The 14,900-nt window shown below is 44.8% G+C and overlaps 1 protein-coding gene across 1 annotated transcript in view; it reads right to left on the minus strand.

Annotated features, from left to right (window-relative positions):
- Positions 1–1,719: 1,719 nt before the first annotated feature.
- Positions 1,720–14,900, minus strand: part of LOC141799081 (ephrin type-B receptor 2-like) — a 61,074-nt gene continuing 47,893 nt past the window's right edge. Inside the window, exons 4-16 of the mRNA XM_074681161.1 lie at positions 8,292–8,447; positions 6,106–6,441; positions 5,856–5,980; positions 5,425–5,587; positions 5,227–5,335; positions 5,067–5,137; positions 4,691–4,813; positions 4,331–4,578; positions 3,563–3,778; positions 3,272–3,421; positions 2,592–2,785; positions 2,361–2,516; positions 1,720–2,273 (exon numbers count right to left, since the gene is read on the minus strand). Of these exons, the coding sequence (XP_074537262.1) occupies positions 2,165–2,273; positions 2,361–2,516; positions 2,592–2,785; positions 3,272–3,421; positions 3,563–3,778; positions 4,331–4,578; positions 4,691–4,813; positions 5,067–5,137; positions 5,227–5,335; positions 5,425–5,587; positions 5,856–5,980; positions 6,106–6,441; positions 8,292–8,447 (2,156 nt within the window). The 3' untranslated portion in view covers positions 1,720–2,164. The remainder of the gene's footprint in view (positions 2,274–2,360; positions 2,517–2,591; positions 2,786–3,271; positions 3,422–3,562; positions 3,779–4,330; positions 4,579–4,690; positions 4,814–5,066; positions 5,138–5,226; positions 5,336–5,424; positions 5,588–5,855; positions 5,981–6,105; positions 6,442–8,291; positions 8,448–14,900) is intronic.

Raw genomic sequence — 14,900 nt, forward strand, 5'->3', positions numbered from 1 at the left:
AAATTACATGATATGAAAAATAAAAATCAATTTGCATTTCATTGAGGGAAATAAGTATTTGATCCCCTACCAACCATGAGCAATGTTGGCTCCCACAGACCAGTGACATACTCCTAATCTCAGTGAAGTCATTACCTTCATGAGAGACACCTGTCCCAAATTGTCACCTGTATAAAAAGCCACCTGCCCACAGACTTAGAGACACTCCAACATCTCCACCATGGGCAAGACCAAAGAGCTGTCTAAAGATGTCAGGGACAAAATCGTTGACCTACACAAGGCTGGCATGGGCTACAAAACCATCAGTAAGAAGCTGAATGAGAAGGTGACAACTGTTGGTGCTATTATTCGGAAGTGGAAGAATTACAACATGACTGTCAATCGACCTAGGTCCGGGGCTCCATGCAAGATATCACCTCGTGGGGTCTCACTGATCATGAGAAAGGTTAGAGATCAGCCTAGAACTACACGGGAGGAGCTGGCTAATGAGCTCAAGGCAGCTGGGACCACAGTCAGCAAGAAAACCATTGGTAATACACTGAGACGCAATGGATTAAAATCCTGCAGTGAGCGCAAGGTCCCTCTGCTCAAGAAGGCTCACAACCAGGCCTGCCTCAAGTTTCCCAGTGAACATATTTATGACTCTAAGAGAGACTGGGAGAAGTGCTGTGGTCAGATGAGACCAAAATCGAGCTCTTTGGCCTCAACTCAACTCGGCGTGTTTGGAGGAAGAGAAATGCTGAATATGACCCCAAGAACACCATCCCCACTGTCAAGCATGGCGGTGGAAGCATTTTGTTTTGGGGGTGTTTCTCTTCTAAGGGGACGGGTCGACTTCACCGCACCGACGGGAAGATGTCTTGAGTGACAACCTCCTTGCCTCTGCCAGGACACTAAAAATGGGTCGTGGATGGGTCTTCCAGCACGACAACAACCCAAAACATACAGCCAAGGAAACAAAGGAGTGGCTCCATAAGAAGCACATCAAGGTCATGGAATGGCCTAGCCAGTCTCCTGACCTTAATCCCATAAAAAAATCTATGGACAAAGCTGAAGATTCCAGTTTCCAAATGCCAGCCTCAAAACCTCCAGGATTTGGAGATGATCTGCAGAGAGGGGTGGGCTAAAAGTACTCCAGATGTGTGTGCCAACCAAGTAAGCAACTACAAGAAACATCTGATTGCTGTGCTTGCCAACAAGGGTTTTGCCACCAAGTATTAAGTCATGTTTTGCTAGGGGGTTGAATACTTATTTCCCTCAATGAAATGCAAATTAATTTTTAATTTTCATTTCATGTAATTTTCTCTATTTTTTTTCTTGATATCCTTCTAACACTGTTAAAATAAAGCTGCTATAAAAATCAGACACTCTTCATTTATTTCTTAGTATGAAAACTTTCAAAATCAGCGGGGGGTCAAATACTTATTTCCTCCACTGTATATATATATATATATATATATATATATATATATATATATATATATATATATATATATATATATATATATATATATATATATATATATATATATATATATATGTATATATCTGTCTCTTCTTTGTTTGAAGTGATGGAGGCTCCAGCACAGTGCCCTGCTGTCTCCTGCTCAGATCTGTGACAGACCCACACCTCTATGTTGTTTTGGGTAAGACCTGAGCATCAGAAAGCAACAAAAAGTTGTTCTCATAAATGAATAATCGTTTAAACTGTAGGCTAATACTGGATCTTTCTTTACAGGAAACACTCTGATGAATTCTCCTGAGCTGGTTTTTTATTGCCATGACCATCCTAGCTCAGGGCTTTAAAGGAGAAGGCTGATTGAGGAAGAGTATATTCTGTATCCTGTCTCAGCTAGGAGCTGATGTGGGAAAGGAGGAGGAGGTCAGGGACTACAAACAAAGACATCTGGCTGAGGATGTATGGACCAGCAGTTTGAGGATCAGGTTCACCTCTGTTACCTGGACAGCTTTTAGAGACCAACCCAGCACCTGTGCTGTGCTGCAGACGGATGGAACCTTCTGGAGAGGGTTTACAGGGAGGGCAGCCAAGGTCTCACTGTAGTCTAAGTCTGTGTGGAGGTCCTCAGCCCTCCTCAGAGGCTCCAGGAGGATTGTGACTCCTTCTTTCCCCTGCGGTGAACAGAGCTGGTTTGTGCCCCTGGTATCAAACCTCCACTGAAGTGATCTGGTTCATCTGGGCCCTCATGGACTGGATGCTGTTGAGGATCTTCTTCTGGTGGCCTGCCAGAGTCACTCCCACCCTGAGAATGTCCCTGAGGAGAAAACTGCCTGTCAGAAACAGTTACACAAAAAAACCCCCCTCTGCTATGAGTTTGGACTATCAAAGCGGTCTAACATACTCCATGGTCATCTGAGACACCACGTCAAAGCTGGTGAAGCCTTCGTTGGTGAAGTTCTCCTTGTACTGTCCCATCTTGATGGCCTCCAGCCACTCGTCCACTGTGCTGAAGGAGGAGAAGTCTGGAGTGCTGCGATCCAGCAGAGGTAGGTGGACGCTGGTGGACAGAGAGAGGAGCAGGTCAGCTGTGTTTGATGATACCTGAGGGCTTTAAGGGGTCCTGAGGTCCTACCTGGATGACAGCGGGGTCATGGCCTTGAGCGTGTTGGGGTTGCGGATCATCTTGTCCAGGGTGCTGACGATCTGGCTGAATTTAGGCCGGTTGTTGCGGTCTTTCTGCCAGCAGTCCAACATGAGCTGGTGCAGGGCACTGGGACAGTCCATGGGGGGCGGTAACCTGTAGTCCTGCTCTATGGCGTTTATGACCTACAGGAGACAAATGGTTTAAGCCTGAAAACGGGGACAAAGCTTTTAAACACACCAAGCTGCACAAAACAACAAGAAATAGTACTAAAGAAGAGACGCTAAAAACTGTTTGGCATCTGAGATGAACTTCACTCGTTTCCCAGCTGATGATTCACATGACCTACAGTAAAAATATCCTTTTCTAGCCACAGGTGCAGTCTCCCAGTTCAGCCTCCGTTAGCTCTGGTCTGTTTGAGGCTCTCCAAAGCTCCTGAAAAGCCCTCTTTCCTCTGATGCATGTCGTTTTGAAGACCTGCCACGGGCAGCAGCATCTTCCCTGAGTCTGTCCTCAGCTGTCCTGTCTCATAACCATGAGCACTGATTCAAAATGAGACTGATTGTGATTTAAAGAGAGCATCATAACTAATGCATGCTCATACTTGCAGGCAGCGTGAGACCTTTGGGATGAACAGAAACATAACACCTGCTCTGTAGGGCTTCACTCACATCCTGGTTGCTCATGTCCCAGTATGGCCGCTCTCCATATGACATCACCTCCCACATGACAATACCATAGCTCCAGCAGTCACTAGAGGAGGTGAACTTCCTGTACTGGATGGCCTCTGGAGCCGTCCACCTGATGGGGATCTTCCCTCCCTGGAAGAGAAACCAGTGCAGAGATCAACAAGCATCTCTGACACCTCTTCAAAAACACACACTCCCTTACACACACTTTCAGCAGGCTCCTAAAAGTTAAGTGAGGGACTTTGGTACCTGCAGTCCTGACTGAGGACTCACCAGGGCGCTGGTGTACGTGGGGTCTGAAGTGTCCTCCTCCAGGAATCGTGACAGACCGAAGTCGGACACTTTGCACACCAGGTTGCTGTTGACCAGGATGTTCCTGGCTGCCAGGTCCCGGTGGACGTAGTTCATGTCACACAGGTACTTTATACCTGCTGCTATGCCACGTAACATCCCCACCAGCTGGATCACCGTGAACTGCCCGTCATTTTGCTGCAAGATGGGGAAAAAAACATGACTGTTTTTGGATGAGAAAAGATAAGTTTTGCAAATCTTCATCGTCTCATGTCCTTAAACGTCACCTTCTGTCTGAAGTATTCAGCCTCATACGTCTGAACAGATCTTTGTATTTACATCTACAGGTGACAGTTAAAACAAACATTTGAATTCTTCTTCCATGTCAACACCTCCAGGGTTTTTCTTCCATCTTGCCCTGAAGTCTTTCCGTACAAGAACAAACCAACAGGAGGACGAATCAGAAGCAACCCATGCTGCTCTGAAAGCTATAGCAAACATTACAGAAGCTTCTCATGTGGAGAAGGTCAAACTTTGTTTTATCAGAGAAGAAGAAGTTCAGAGCATCTGTTTCAGCTGATGATGTTCACCACCATGGACAGGGACAAGAAGTCCATTTAAGCTATATCAGGAAGTCAACCATGGGAGGATTCAAAGAAACAAAAATGGAAATTTGTGGATAAAACTGAGAATTTTAAAAGTTTAGAAGAACGTTCAGGACAACCACTGATCCATGTGAGAGTCTGTTACCCTGAGGAAGGAGTCCAGGGACCCGTTCTCCATGAACTCAGTGATAATCATCACCGGGCTGCTCTTCGTCACCACGCCCTCCAGATGGATGATGTTAGGGTGGTCAAACTGACCCATGATGGACGCTTCGCTCAGGAAGTCCCGCCGCTGGCGTTCAGTGTAGCCTGCTTTGAGAGTCTTAATGGCCACCAGGATCTCTCTCTTCCCAGGCTGCCGCAGGTTTCCGCTGCACACCTCTCCAAACTCTCCTGAAAAACAGCCATCCTGGTGTGTTCAGACTCAAGGACTACCATCTTTATTTTCCAATTTGATACCATCATGTTTTTAAATTACTTCCTTTATCTCAAAGTTTCCCTTTACCTGCGCCAATGACCTGTTCAATCTTGACACAGGATATGTCGATCTCCTTGGCAAACTCTCTGACGGCTTCATTGGGGTCTTCGTAAGTAAAGGGGTCAATGTAGATCTTCATCCCTGGGGACACTTCAACAAAGAGACAGAAGAGACAGCAACTGCTGGACCCACAAAGACTCAGAGGGAAGGCAACCGGAGAGAGCTCATAGGGTCACACCTCTTGAGGTCATACCTCATGAGGTCAGAGCTCATTGGGTCAGACCTTAAGGGGTCAGACCTCATGGGGACAGACGTCAGACAGCAGACTTTACAGGCTCAGACATCATAGGGTAATAGGGTAAAACCTGATGGGTTCAAACCTCATTGGTCAGACCATACTTACTGTGTCCGCTGGTGTAGTGCTGCTGCAGTTTGTCGGTGTACTCTGACTCTGTCCTGTCTGAGCTCCTCCTGCTGCTGACGAACACAGAGTACCTTAGTCTGCTGAAGGGGACCATGAGGTTCTGCTAAAACCTGTTCTTACTGATCATACATGGGCTCACCTTCGACAGACAATGATGAAGACAGTGATGGCGATGATGAAGACGACCCCAGCAGCAGCTGAACCAATGATGAGAGGCAGCTTCTCCTGGAGACTGGAGTTATACTCCTCTGCAGGTCACAGGAGGACAAAGAGAGCCATAAACACCTTATAGGTTCAGAGACCAGCCCAGGGATGAGGTCCTGTGGGTGACTCCTACCTTCAGTCATGGTTTGGAAGTACATTTTCCCACTGACACGTCCAAATCCAGCCACAGTCCGGGCTCGGACCTGAAAGACGTAGATGGTTCCAGGCTTTAGGCCTCGGATGATGGCAGTGTTGGTCTGACTCCTCGTGAGTGATGAATTCCACTCGGCCTGGTTCTGACACACGTCAGCAGAAACAGAAGAGGGAAGAAAAGTCAGTTCAAAGATCCTCAATCACTCAGACCCTGAAAACCCAAATCTGAAACCAACACTCAACCAAGGACTTTGAAGCTCTTGAAGGGGTCCATATTTCCATGGCCCATGTGTGACCACAAACTTTACCCACTCTCGGGTGGCTTTAGGATCAGGACTCAGACCTGACTCTCTGAGGTAACTCCTAAAAGTCACAGCAGAGACTCTGGTCCTCATCGTCAGGCTCTCGTACCTTTTCATAATACTGCAGCTCGTAGTCAAGAATGACACCGTTGGGCTGGTCGGGCTGAGACCAGGACAGAGTGATGCTGCTGGTGCTCCTGCTCACCTGGTGAATGATGGAAACGGCTGACGGGGCTGAAACAGAACAGAAAGTAAGGTCAGTGACTGGGGACTCAGGGTTGGAAACAAAGAAGAGTCAGGTCTGAAAGGAGCAGACGGCCTCTTCGTCCGTCACACAGATCACCTGCTCTTAGTCTTACCAGCCTGGTTGGTTGTGATGTTGACGGAGGCATACTGTGGAGAGTAAGGACTCTGGTCCGACACTCCGTTGACAGCCTGTATCTCGAAGGTGTACTGAGTGTGAGCCAGCAGGTCGCTGATGTAGACCTGGCTGTCGGTCAGTCCTAGCTGACGTGGGACAAACTGCACGTTGTCTCCGCAGCGGGTGCAGCCTCCTCGCCCACTCCCACAGCTCTTACAGATGATGTTGTAGACCACATCGTCTCGACCCCCAGTCTCCTGCGGTGGACTCCACTCCAGCCTCAGAGAGGTCTCGTTCACGATGGAGATGACATTCTGTGGCGCTGACGGGACGGCTGGAGAAGAGGGAACAGAGATGGCTTCAGTCTTTATCACGGTCACCTTTACTTCCTGCCAAACTGTGTTAAATACATCCCATAATATGACACAAAACCCGAGGCCCTGGCTAGAACAAGAGTCAGCAGCTCAGAGCCTGAGTCTGTTTCACTGGTCTGATCTGGATCCCGTCAAACCTCTGAAGGAAACCAGGAAGACTTTCACCCCTGGAAGTGCAAAAGCTGCAGTTCCTACAGTGACCACTTGAAGCAGCCTCTTTATTTATAACATGTACGTTTTGAAGATGAAGGTAGCTTTGTAATTAGAGACACAGCTGACATTAACCGTTTCCAGTCTGCCTGTCCCCTTTGCAGAGCCAGCCACCATACAATCCATCTGTTCAGGCAGACAGAACCAGGTTGACGTGAGCATGAAGGCAGCCTACAGTTCAGTCACAGACAGTTTTTAGTAATATCATATATTACTATACAACTATAGTGCTGCAACACGGGATCCTCTCATTAATGCACTCCTGAAAACCTCTAAAGCACCTGATTGTCTCATCAGAGGCTGAGGGGTGTGGTCTAAGAAGGAACCTGCTGTAGTCACTCTGTGGGGTGAAATCAAGCCCTTTAGGTTCACATGCAGCACCCCCTGGGGCTTCCAGGAGTTCACTTCATGTGTGAGCTCAGCTGCAGATTGTTGCAAGCCTCACTGCTCCAAACACCTCATGTCAGGTCTTTGAGAGCTCACCTGGGCCCACCTTTAACCAACAAGGATCTGTTTTTGTTTTTGACCAAAATTTAAAAAGATGCTGTTCAGTTTTGTATTTATGTAACTTCATTTCTGACTCTTCAGAAACCAAAACCAGACCCTTCTTAGGATCTTTCGAGCCCTTAACCTGATATTTTCTGAATTCTTAATAAAAGATCAGAAGGTCGTACTGGACAGTTATTACAGCTTAAAGCAGCAAAAACGAACTAACAGTAAAGACGACAAGCTCATTTTATTGTCATTATCTACTGATAATTGCTCCTGTCCTTATTAAGACCGACTTGACAACTCTACACGCGAACTTTCATGATTACAGTTGAAAATATGCTTTAATATATTTCAGGTGCTTTACAAATTTTGACCTTCTTTTTATAACTTTGTCTTTTTTATTTGAAGCAGTCTTTCCTTTAAATGATGTTTGTATTTTATGTGTTTTATTAACCTTGTCAATGATAATCTGTATGCCTGTGTGAAGCTCTTCGAGTGGCCTTGTTGCTGAAATATGTGATATAGACAAATGTGTGCTGTATCCATAAGACAGAGTCTGTACTCTGGTATCAGGCTTATGTGTAGATTACTCCATAAATCCAATCTGTAATCTGGGTCTAAATCTAAAGAATGAGAACTGCTACTCAGACTGGTCTGGTCAGGACTGGGGGTTAAAACACAACAACTTCATCAGTTATACAGCAGATATAATAATGAATGTTTCACTGATGTAAAGAAAAACAATTATTGAAGTGTATTGTTTGTCATTGTCTCCTAAATGTGAGATTTCACTCCTTGTTAGGGTGTTTTGGATCATAAGTTTTGGGTTTTGGATCACAAGTTTTAGATTTTGGACTGTTGTCAATGACATTTTTAGAGATGTTGCTTCTGTTTGTTGTTTGCTTCAAGGTTTGGCTGGAAAGCTTCTATGTGTCCTTCTGGAGACATGTTTCCTGGATGGTCACAGACCCCACCCACTCTGTGTAAAGAATAACTGAATAACGGGGAGCCCCCGCAGAGGAGGAGTGATCATGTTGAAAAATTGAAGCTCCTCTCTCTGCAGGGACTAGGCTGTTCATGCGTGCTCTGGCGGCGTGTTTCGACGTACTGGTGCAGGGCATCTGTGGAGGGTCGGAGTCTGTGCGGTAGTACCCGTTGCGGCACACACAGTTTGTTGCTCCCTCGTTGGTGGTTCTGCTGTTGATGGGGCACTGCAGACATGTGTGGTCTCCCTGTGCAGCTTTGAAGAAGCCTGATGCACATGCTGTGAGAGGGAAACACAGAAACAGGAGAGAAAGGACAAAATGAGCGAGGAGTGTACTCACACACACACTCCACTGATCTCTCACATTATTACCCATACTGGTCAGATCCTAGAACACTGTGTCCAAGCTTTTCCCTCTCACATTTTCCCCACTGAGCATGTTTATTCATGACGTCTGCATTTCACAAAGGTCATCTGATTGAAGTGACATGCACTGGGACTCCTTCAGATCCTCTCAGATCTGCTGTCCACGGGCTCAGGAAACATGTGGGAGCATGTGGAGCGGAGGAGACGCGCTGAGATTACTCATGACAAGATGGAAATAAAAGGAAAACTGAATGTTTCATCACCGAGTCAGGATTATTCCTCTCTCTATGACTTTACCATGGCAAATGCTCACTTTGAGCAGAGAGAAACTCTTAAATAAAACGGTTTGAGAAACATCTGTTAGAGAGAAATCTGTGCTCCTCAGCTCAGTGTGGCTTTCACTGAGAGAAATGAGATTTGGTCAGATTAAAATTAGACAAACACGCTCAGGGAGACTTGAGTCTAATCCTGCAGTACTCTCTTTTGTCTGATCATGTATTTCATTATTCAATGCCCATTCATCTTTAATGTGTCAGTGTCTTTGCTGTCTGCTCTCAGGAAGCTCTTTCACAGCCGACTGATTCTAAAAAGGTTTCTTCATTTACAGAGTCAGGCTGATCTTTCACCTGGAGCAGGAAGCTGTCAGACAATGTTTACCAGGTTTTATTTCTGTTTCAGACTGATTTGAAGGGTGATTGGAACTTAGAGTTTTTAAAACCTGTCATTTTCAAATGATGAACAACCCTCACCAAGACAAACCATAAAGGCTGTTTGTTTTTTTTTTGCAAACAAAACTTCACAGCCAGAATCTATCCATCCATTACGTGGCGCTAACTCTATTAACACAGTGTGATCATCACCCAAACAGTTGACCTCCCAGATTAACCCCTCACCCACAACACCATCCGTCCAATCAGATGAAGCCTCAGCTAGCCGCCAGCTACGCTCAGATAAACAAAGGTCACAGGTATGGCAAGGTCATGTGGAATGATCCCAGAAAGAGACAGGAGCCGTGATCAGGAGGAGCCCTGCACACCGTGAACACCCATACCTCACTGTGGGACATCAGATCTATTCAGCTAGAGTCTCTTTGTATTGATATCAGTTTATTTCCAATACATGCTCATTGATGTACCACTCCACGCAAATCACTGACTGTTACCACTGACCATTACACAGTGTTTGTTTTATCTGTGTTTATTTCTCAAGTCATACGATCTAGAGGACATTTTGAACGTTAAAGTGTCTCAAACAAATGTGATATCTTTAACGCTTCATATCTTTCATGCTCTCGAAAATAAAAGCAAGGATCTATCGATGGACTCACAGTATTCATTCGAGCGTCATCTTATTTATAAGCCACGTCAGCTAGCGGTACCACCTGGGATCAATACAAGTTATATTAAAATGTTTATAGGGTCACTATGAGTTCAAAAAATGTGATAGCCTTCACAGCTAAATAGCTTTGCTATTTTTGTCTTTTGCAGATTTATGAAATTTCACCAACTTGCTTATTAGTGTGATTTCCTATCACCATGTTCCCTGTACATATCAGGCACCATCACACACCAAAATCAGACAAATCAATAGAAATACTTCTGGCAGATCATTTTAGCAGTTTTCTTTATATGAACTACACAGGCCCAGGCCCAGAGGTCTTTGGGCTTCTGTGCCAGCCTAATACTGGAGTAATGGTGTACCAACTACAACACATATGACATCGTTCACACATGCTATGGTTTCCTCAAGTTATCTGGTGTAAACAGTACAAACAAATGTACGGTATGCAACTATTATTCTGTTTGTCGTATACACAAGATTCATTTCAGCTCACAAAACTGCATCCCTATGTAACTGCTTATGGAAGTTTGTCTGTGCAACCGTAACCCTCTGGCAGATTTACTGAAACATTAAAGTGATACTCCGCGATGGAACAACTTGGGTACTATCACAAGGTTTAGGGCAGAAATGACCCCTACAGCAGTGTTTTTGTGCAGCAGAAGCCCAGGGCGCTCGCACCAAACACCCCCTCCCTGCTCCTCTGCCGGTTTCCTCTGCACTCAGACGAGGCCATATTTTACTTGACCAAAAACACAAATAAACGGACTCCCACCAAAAAAATCTGATATCAGTCTGTATTCACGCTTTATTTAGAGAATTTTCAGCGCGTTACTTTCACACAAAAACAACACTAAATAAGGCTGTAGTTCTCATCGTGTCGTAAACGGCGCTACCTCCCCTGCAGAGCCACAGCTGGCTACGAGACGCTCGCCGCTCAGTGTATCAATCCGTGCGAGCGGCGTGCCAGGTATAAACAAACGCAGGTAGTCTGCCAGGACGAAGAGACACGATGAGAACTAGAGCCTTATTTAGTGTTGTTTTTGTGTGAAAGTAACGCGCTGAAAATTCTCTAAATAAAGCGTGAATGCAGACTGATATCAGATTTTTTTGGTGGGAGTCCGTTTATTTGTGTTTTTGGTCAAATAAAATATGGCCCCGTCTGAGTGCAGAGGAAACTGGGAGAGGAGCAGGGAGGGGGTGTTTGGTGCGAGCGCTCTGGGCTTCTGCTGCACAAAAACACTGCTGTAGGGGTCATTTCTGCCCTAAACCTTGTGATAGGACCCAACTTGTTCCATCTGGAGTATTACTTAAAGTGTGAAAAGTTAGTAACATGTGACCACCTGCAAACTACCGGCATGCAGCTTCCTCAGCAATGGCTTGAGGTGCACAGACATGAGTCAGCTCTGAATATGAGAAAACCAAGCACTTGATCCAGGCGCCAGAGAGGCAGTAGAATTGAGGAATTCTGGGGACGACCATGACCATTGGCTTCATGGTGAAAACTGAGCAGTTGTGATGCATCATGTTCATGTAAAAATAGAAACTAGAGACATACAGCAAGCCAAAAAATATAAGAATTATTCACCTAGTGTGGTACAAAACAGAAGTTTTAGCGTCTGGACTCAAGGACTGTGACTGATTGAGATGCTTTTTAATTTCATTTTCACGATTTTTGGGCTAAAGCGTGTTTTATCAACTAATGGGTCAACAGTTGTAAAAAATGACATTTCTTCTTCTGCAGTTGTTCAGATAAAATCTGAAAAGGACAGTCACATCACAGCATCCTGCAGCAACTGCAGTGTGTGTGTGTGTGTGTGTGTGTGTGTGTGTGTGTGTGTGTGTGTGTGTGTGTGTGTGTGTTTCTTTAAATGCGTCTGCTGTCATTAGCATCAGTTGTGGATATTAATGCCTTTTGTAGCACAGATTTTGAAGTCTGAATGTCGATTTAGAAAATTCAGGGCATGAAGAAATGATTCACGCATTCATTCATTCATTTATTTATTTTTGCAGCCTCAAACTTTTGAGGTCAGTGCTCTTTGTTTTCTATGAATAACATTTTTCTAACCCCCACCTCTGAAATGTAATTCCTCAAATACATACACACACACACACACACACACACACACACACACACACACACACACACACACGCACATGTACACACACACAGACACACAGACACACACACACACACACACACACACACACACACACACACACACACACACACACACACACACACACACACACACACACACACACACACACACACAAACACAAACACACTGAGCTGACTGAGCCTTTTATGCTAACGCCTGACATAATGTCACACTGAGGGCACAGAGCAGAGAAGAAACCAGGATGAAGGGCTGGCTCTCTCTTTACTTTCAGTACCGTTAAAGAACTACAGAACCCATCTGACACCAGAAACTCTCATTCCTCCCAATCATTAGAAATAAAAGATTAATTCATTGTGAGGGAAGGTTAGACTGAAGTTTTTGAAGACACAAAGGCCTCACTCTACCCGACTCATTTAGCTACTATGCTTGAGTCACCTTTTCACCAGGTCTCATTAGCCACGGTTGCATGAGGAGTTTTTCGTCTTTCCGAATGGAATCTTTCCCAATTACTTTTCCGAAAACAGTAGTATACATGGAAAGGAATATTCCAATCTCTGGTCTACATGCGCCGCTGTAATCAAACAGAGTAGTCAATAGGGCATGCACAGAAAAACGTAAACATCACAAGATTTATCAAGCTGGAGGACGATAGTTTGTTTATCACGGTGTTTCAATACTCCGTATTGCGAGTTTGTCATCCATCCAGTCTTGAAATTATGTTCATATTTTTCAAAGTTTGGATCAAAAACAAAGTTTCCGAATCAGTCCAGTGCTGACGGCTCGCCACTATTTTTAAAGTTGAGGAACGTCTCTAGCTGCGTCTTACGTCATATCTGAGCATGCGCTGAAAGAACGTACCCTGACAACTTTCTGTTAGAGTGGATACATGATACCTCAATCGGTTTGGGGAAAGGAATATTCCATCCCTGTGAAACCATTTAAATGTCCGTTCGGATTGGCACTTTTCTTTTGGAATGAGGTGAATACAAGGGTTAAATTCTTTCTGTTTGAGCAAATAAACCAAATGCAAGTGGAATATTTGGGTCCATGTAAACGTGGCTATAGTTTGGCCCTGAGAAGTTACCAGCTGCCTAGATCACACGGTCGTTCTCTCAGGGTACACACTGATCATCATTAGATGACGTTACTGCACATTGAGAGTGTAGGTTTACACTTCATCTGACTGTGTTACAGGGGCGGAGAGGCATCCAAGATCCTGGGGACAAGTCAAAAAGAACATGAATCTGTAACAAGTGAGTGTTCTGCTTTCTCAAGTTACACATTTAGAAGTACCAATGCTGTATGTTCAGACGTACGTGTGTAGATTCTTAAACCCCAGATACCAGATACCAGATTGTCACTAGATCCACATCAGACCTACAGGAAACCTACATTAGATTTGCATCAGAGCTACACCACACCAGATCTACACTGCAAATAAAAAAATCTGCCTTTTTTTACGGTAAAAAAACCCGCAGCTGTGGTTTCCAGAGAAATACCGTAAAAAAATATGGTAAAAATGATAACAGCTTTACAGAAGAACCTGTCAAATTTACAGTTTTAAACGATTGGTATTTACAAACAGTTAAATTCTGAACCATTTAAAGCAACAGCTATTCTTTGCTGAATTAGCATGACCACAATGCTATTTCCAGTATTTCTTTCAGTTACACTGACATGCATCCTATTCAGTTTCACTGAAAAAAAACAAAACAAATAAACAACATTGTTTAACTGTGAATTCTTCATTATAAGACCTTAAAGTTTGATCCAAAGTCACTTCAAATGTAGTGTATTTTTTCTATAGTACTGTCATAGTTTTACAGTGAAAGCAGCACCTTAACACTGCACAGGAAATACCCCGGTGTTAAACTTCCAGCCTTAGGCCAGGTCAGAGTAAAGTGTTTGATTCTTGACTGAAATGATACAGGGAACATTTATTTATTGATTTATTTTTAAACAATTCCATAAGATGTAATGTCAAGGGACAGATACTGTCATTAAAATACTTCTGAAACAGAAAGAAGTCCATAAATGCTGTTCCCCTACCCAGTCGTGGTTGCAATGTTTGTTCTGTTGCTAAAATAAACTGTTCTTTGATCTGCACTGTTAACCCAGAGTTGTTTGCAATCACGTCTTCCAAGTAAGGTTGAATAAGAAACAAAAGTTTTTTGGGGATTAATTTAACTATTTGGGCTCCAATTTCGTAGACCAGGCACAAGCGCAGGCGCACCTGCCCTGCGCCGGCCTTCCCAGCGCGGACAGGCCGTGACTAGCGCACTTTGCAAATTTCCTGCAGTGCCAAGAGAGGCCCAGTCAAGGGGCAAAGGAGCGCAGGGGAGCGCGTCCACGCCTCCCTCCGTGCAAATGGCAGAGAGGGAGGAGAAAAGCCGTGAGTGGGTTTAACACAGCCGAGCGCTGTTTTCACCAATCAAATCAGCGCCTCTCCTCGCCTTTAAATGCCCTGCAGCCGAGGCGCAGCGTCTGATTGGTCTGACTGATCCCCAGCACCACGGAAACAGTGTGCTGAAAAGATCCGGTAGCGGAGACGGTCAGAGCTGCTGTCCCTGAAGCAGGAGAATGGACAGCGGGGCACATTGGAGGACACAAAGCGCGTCACCGTGTGGGCCAGCTCCCGGGACAGATGTTATCTGTTCCTTTGTCATTAATAGGAGTACAAAATGAAGAGACAGTTACACAGCTGGCTTATGCATTCAGAATACTTTTGATCCACCTGCACTCCTGGTTTATCATCACCAAATAGCAGAACCTTTGGTGATACACTGTATACTCTCCCAGTGTCTCCACCTCATCCTCCTTACAATAATGTACTCCATCTTTTTAGATCAGGTTAAAAATAAAGACTAAAACAGAGAAATATGGGAAATCACGGGTAAATCCTGAG

This window comes from Halichoeres trimaculatus, unplaced genomic scaffold (genome assembly GCF_033239565.1).
Source record: "Halichoeres trimaculatus isolate MK-OKI-2021-1 unplaced genomic scaffold, fHalTri1.1 fHalTri1_scaffold_11, whole genome shotgun sequence".
Classification (NCBI taxonomy): domain Eukaryota; kingdom Metazoa; phylum Chordata; class Actinopteri; order Labriformes; family Labridae; genus Halichoeres; species Halichoeres trimaculatus.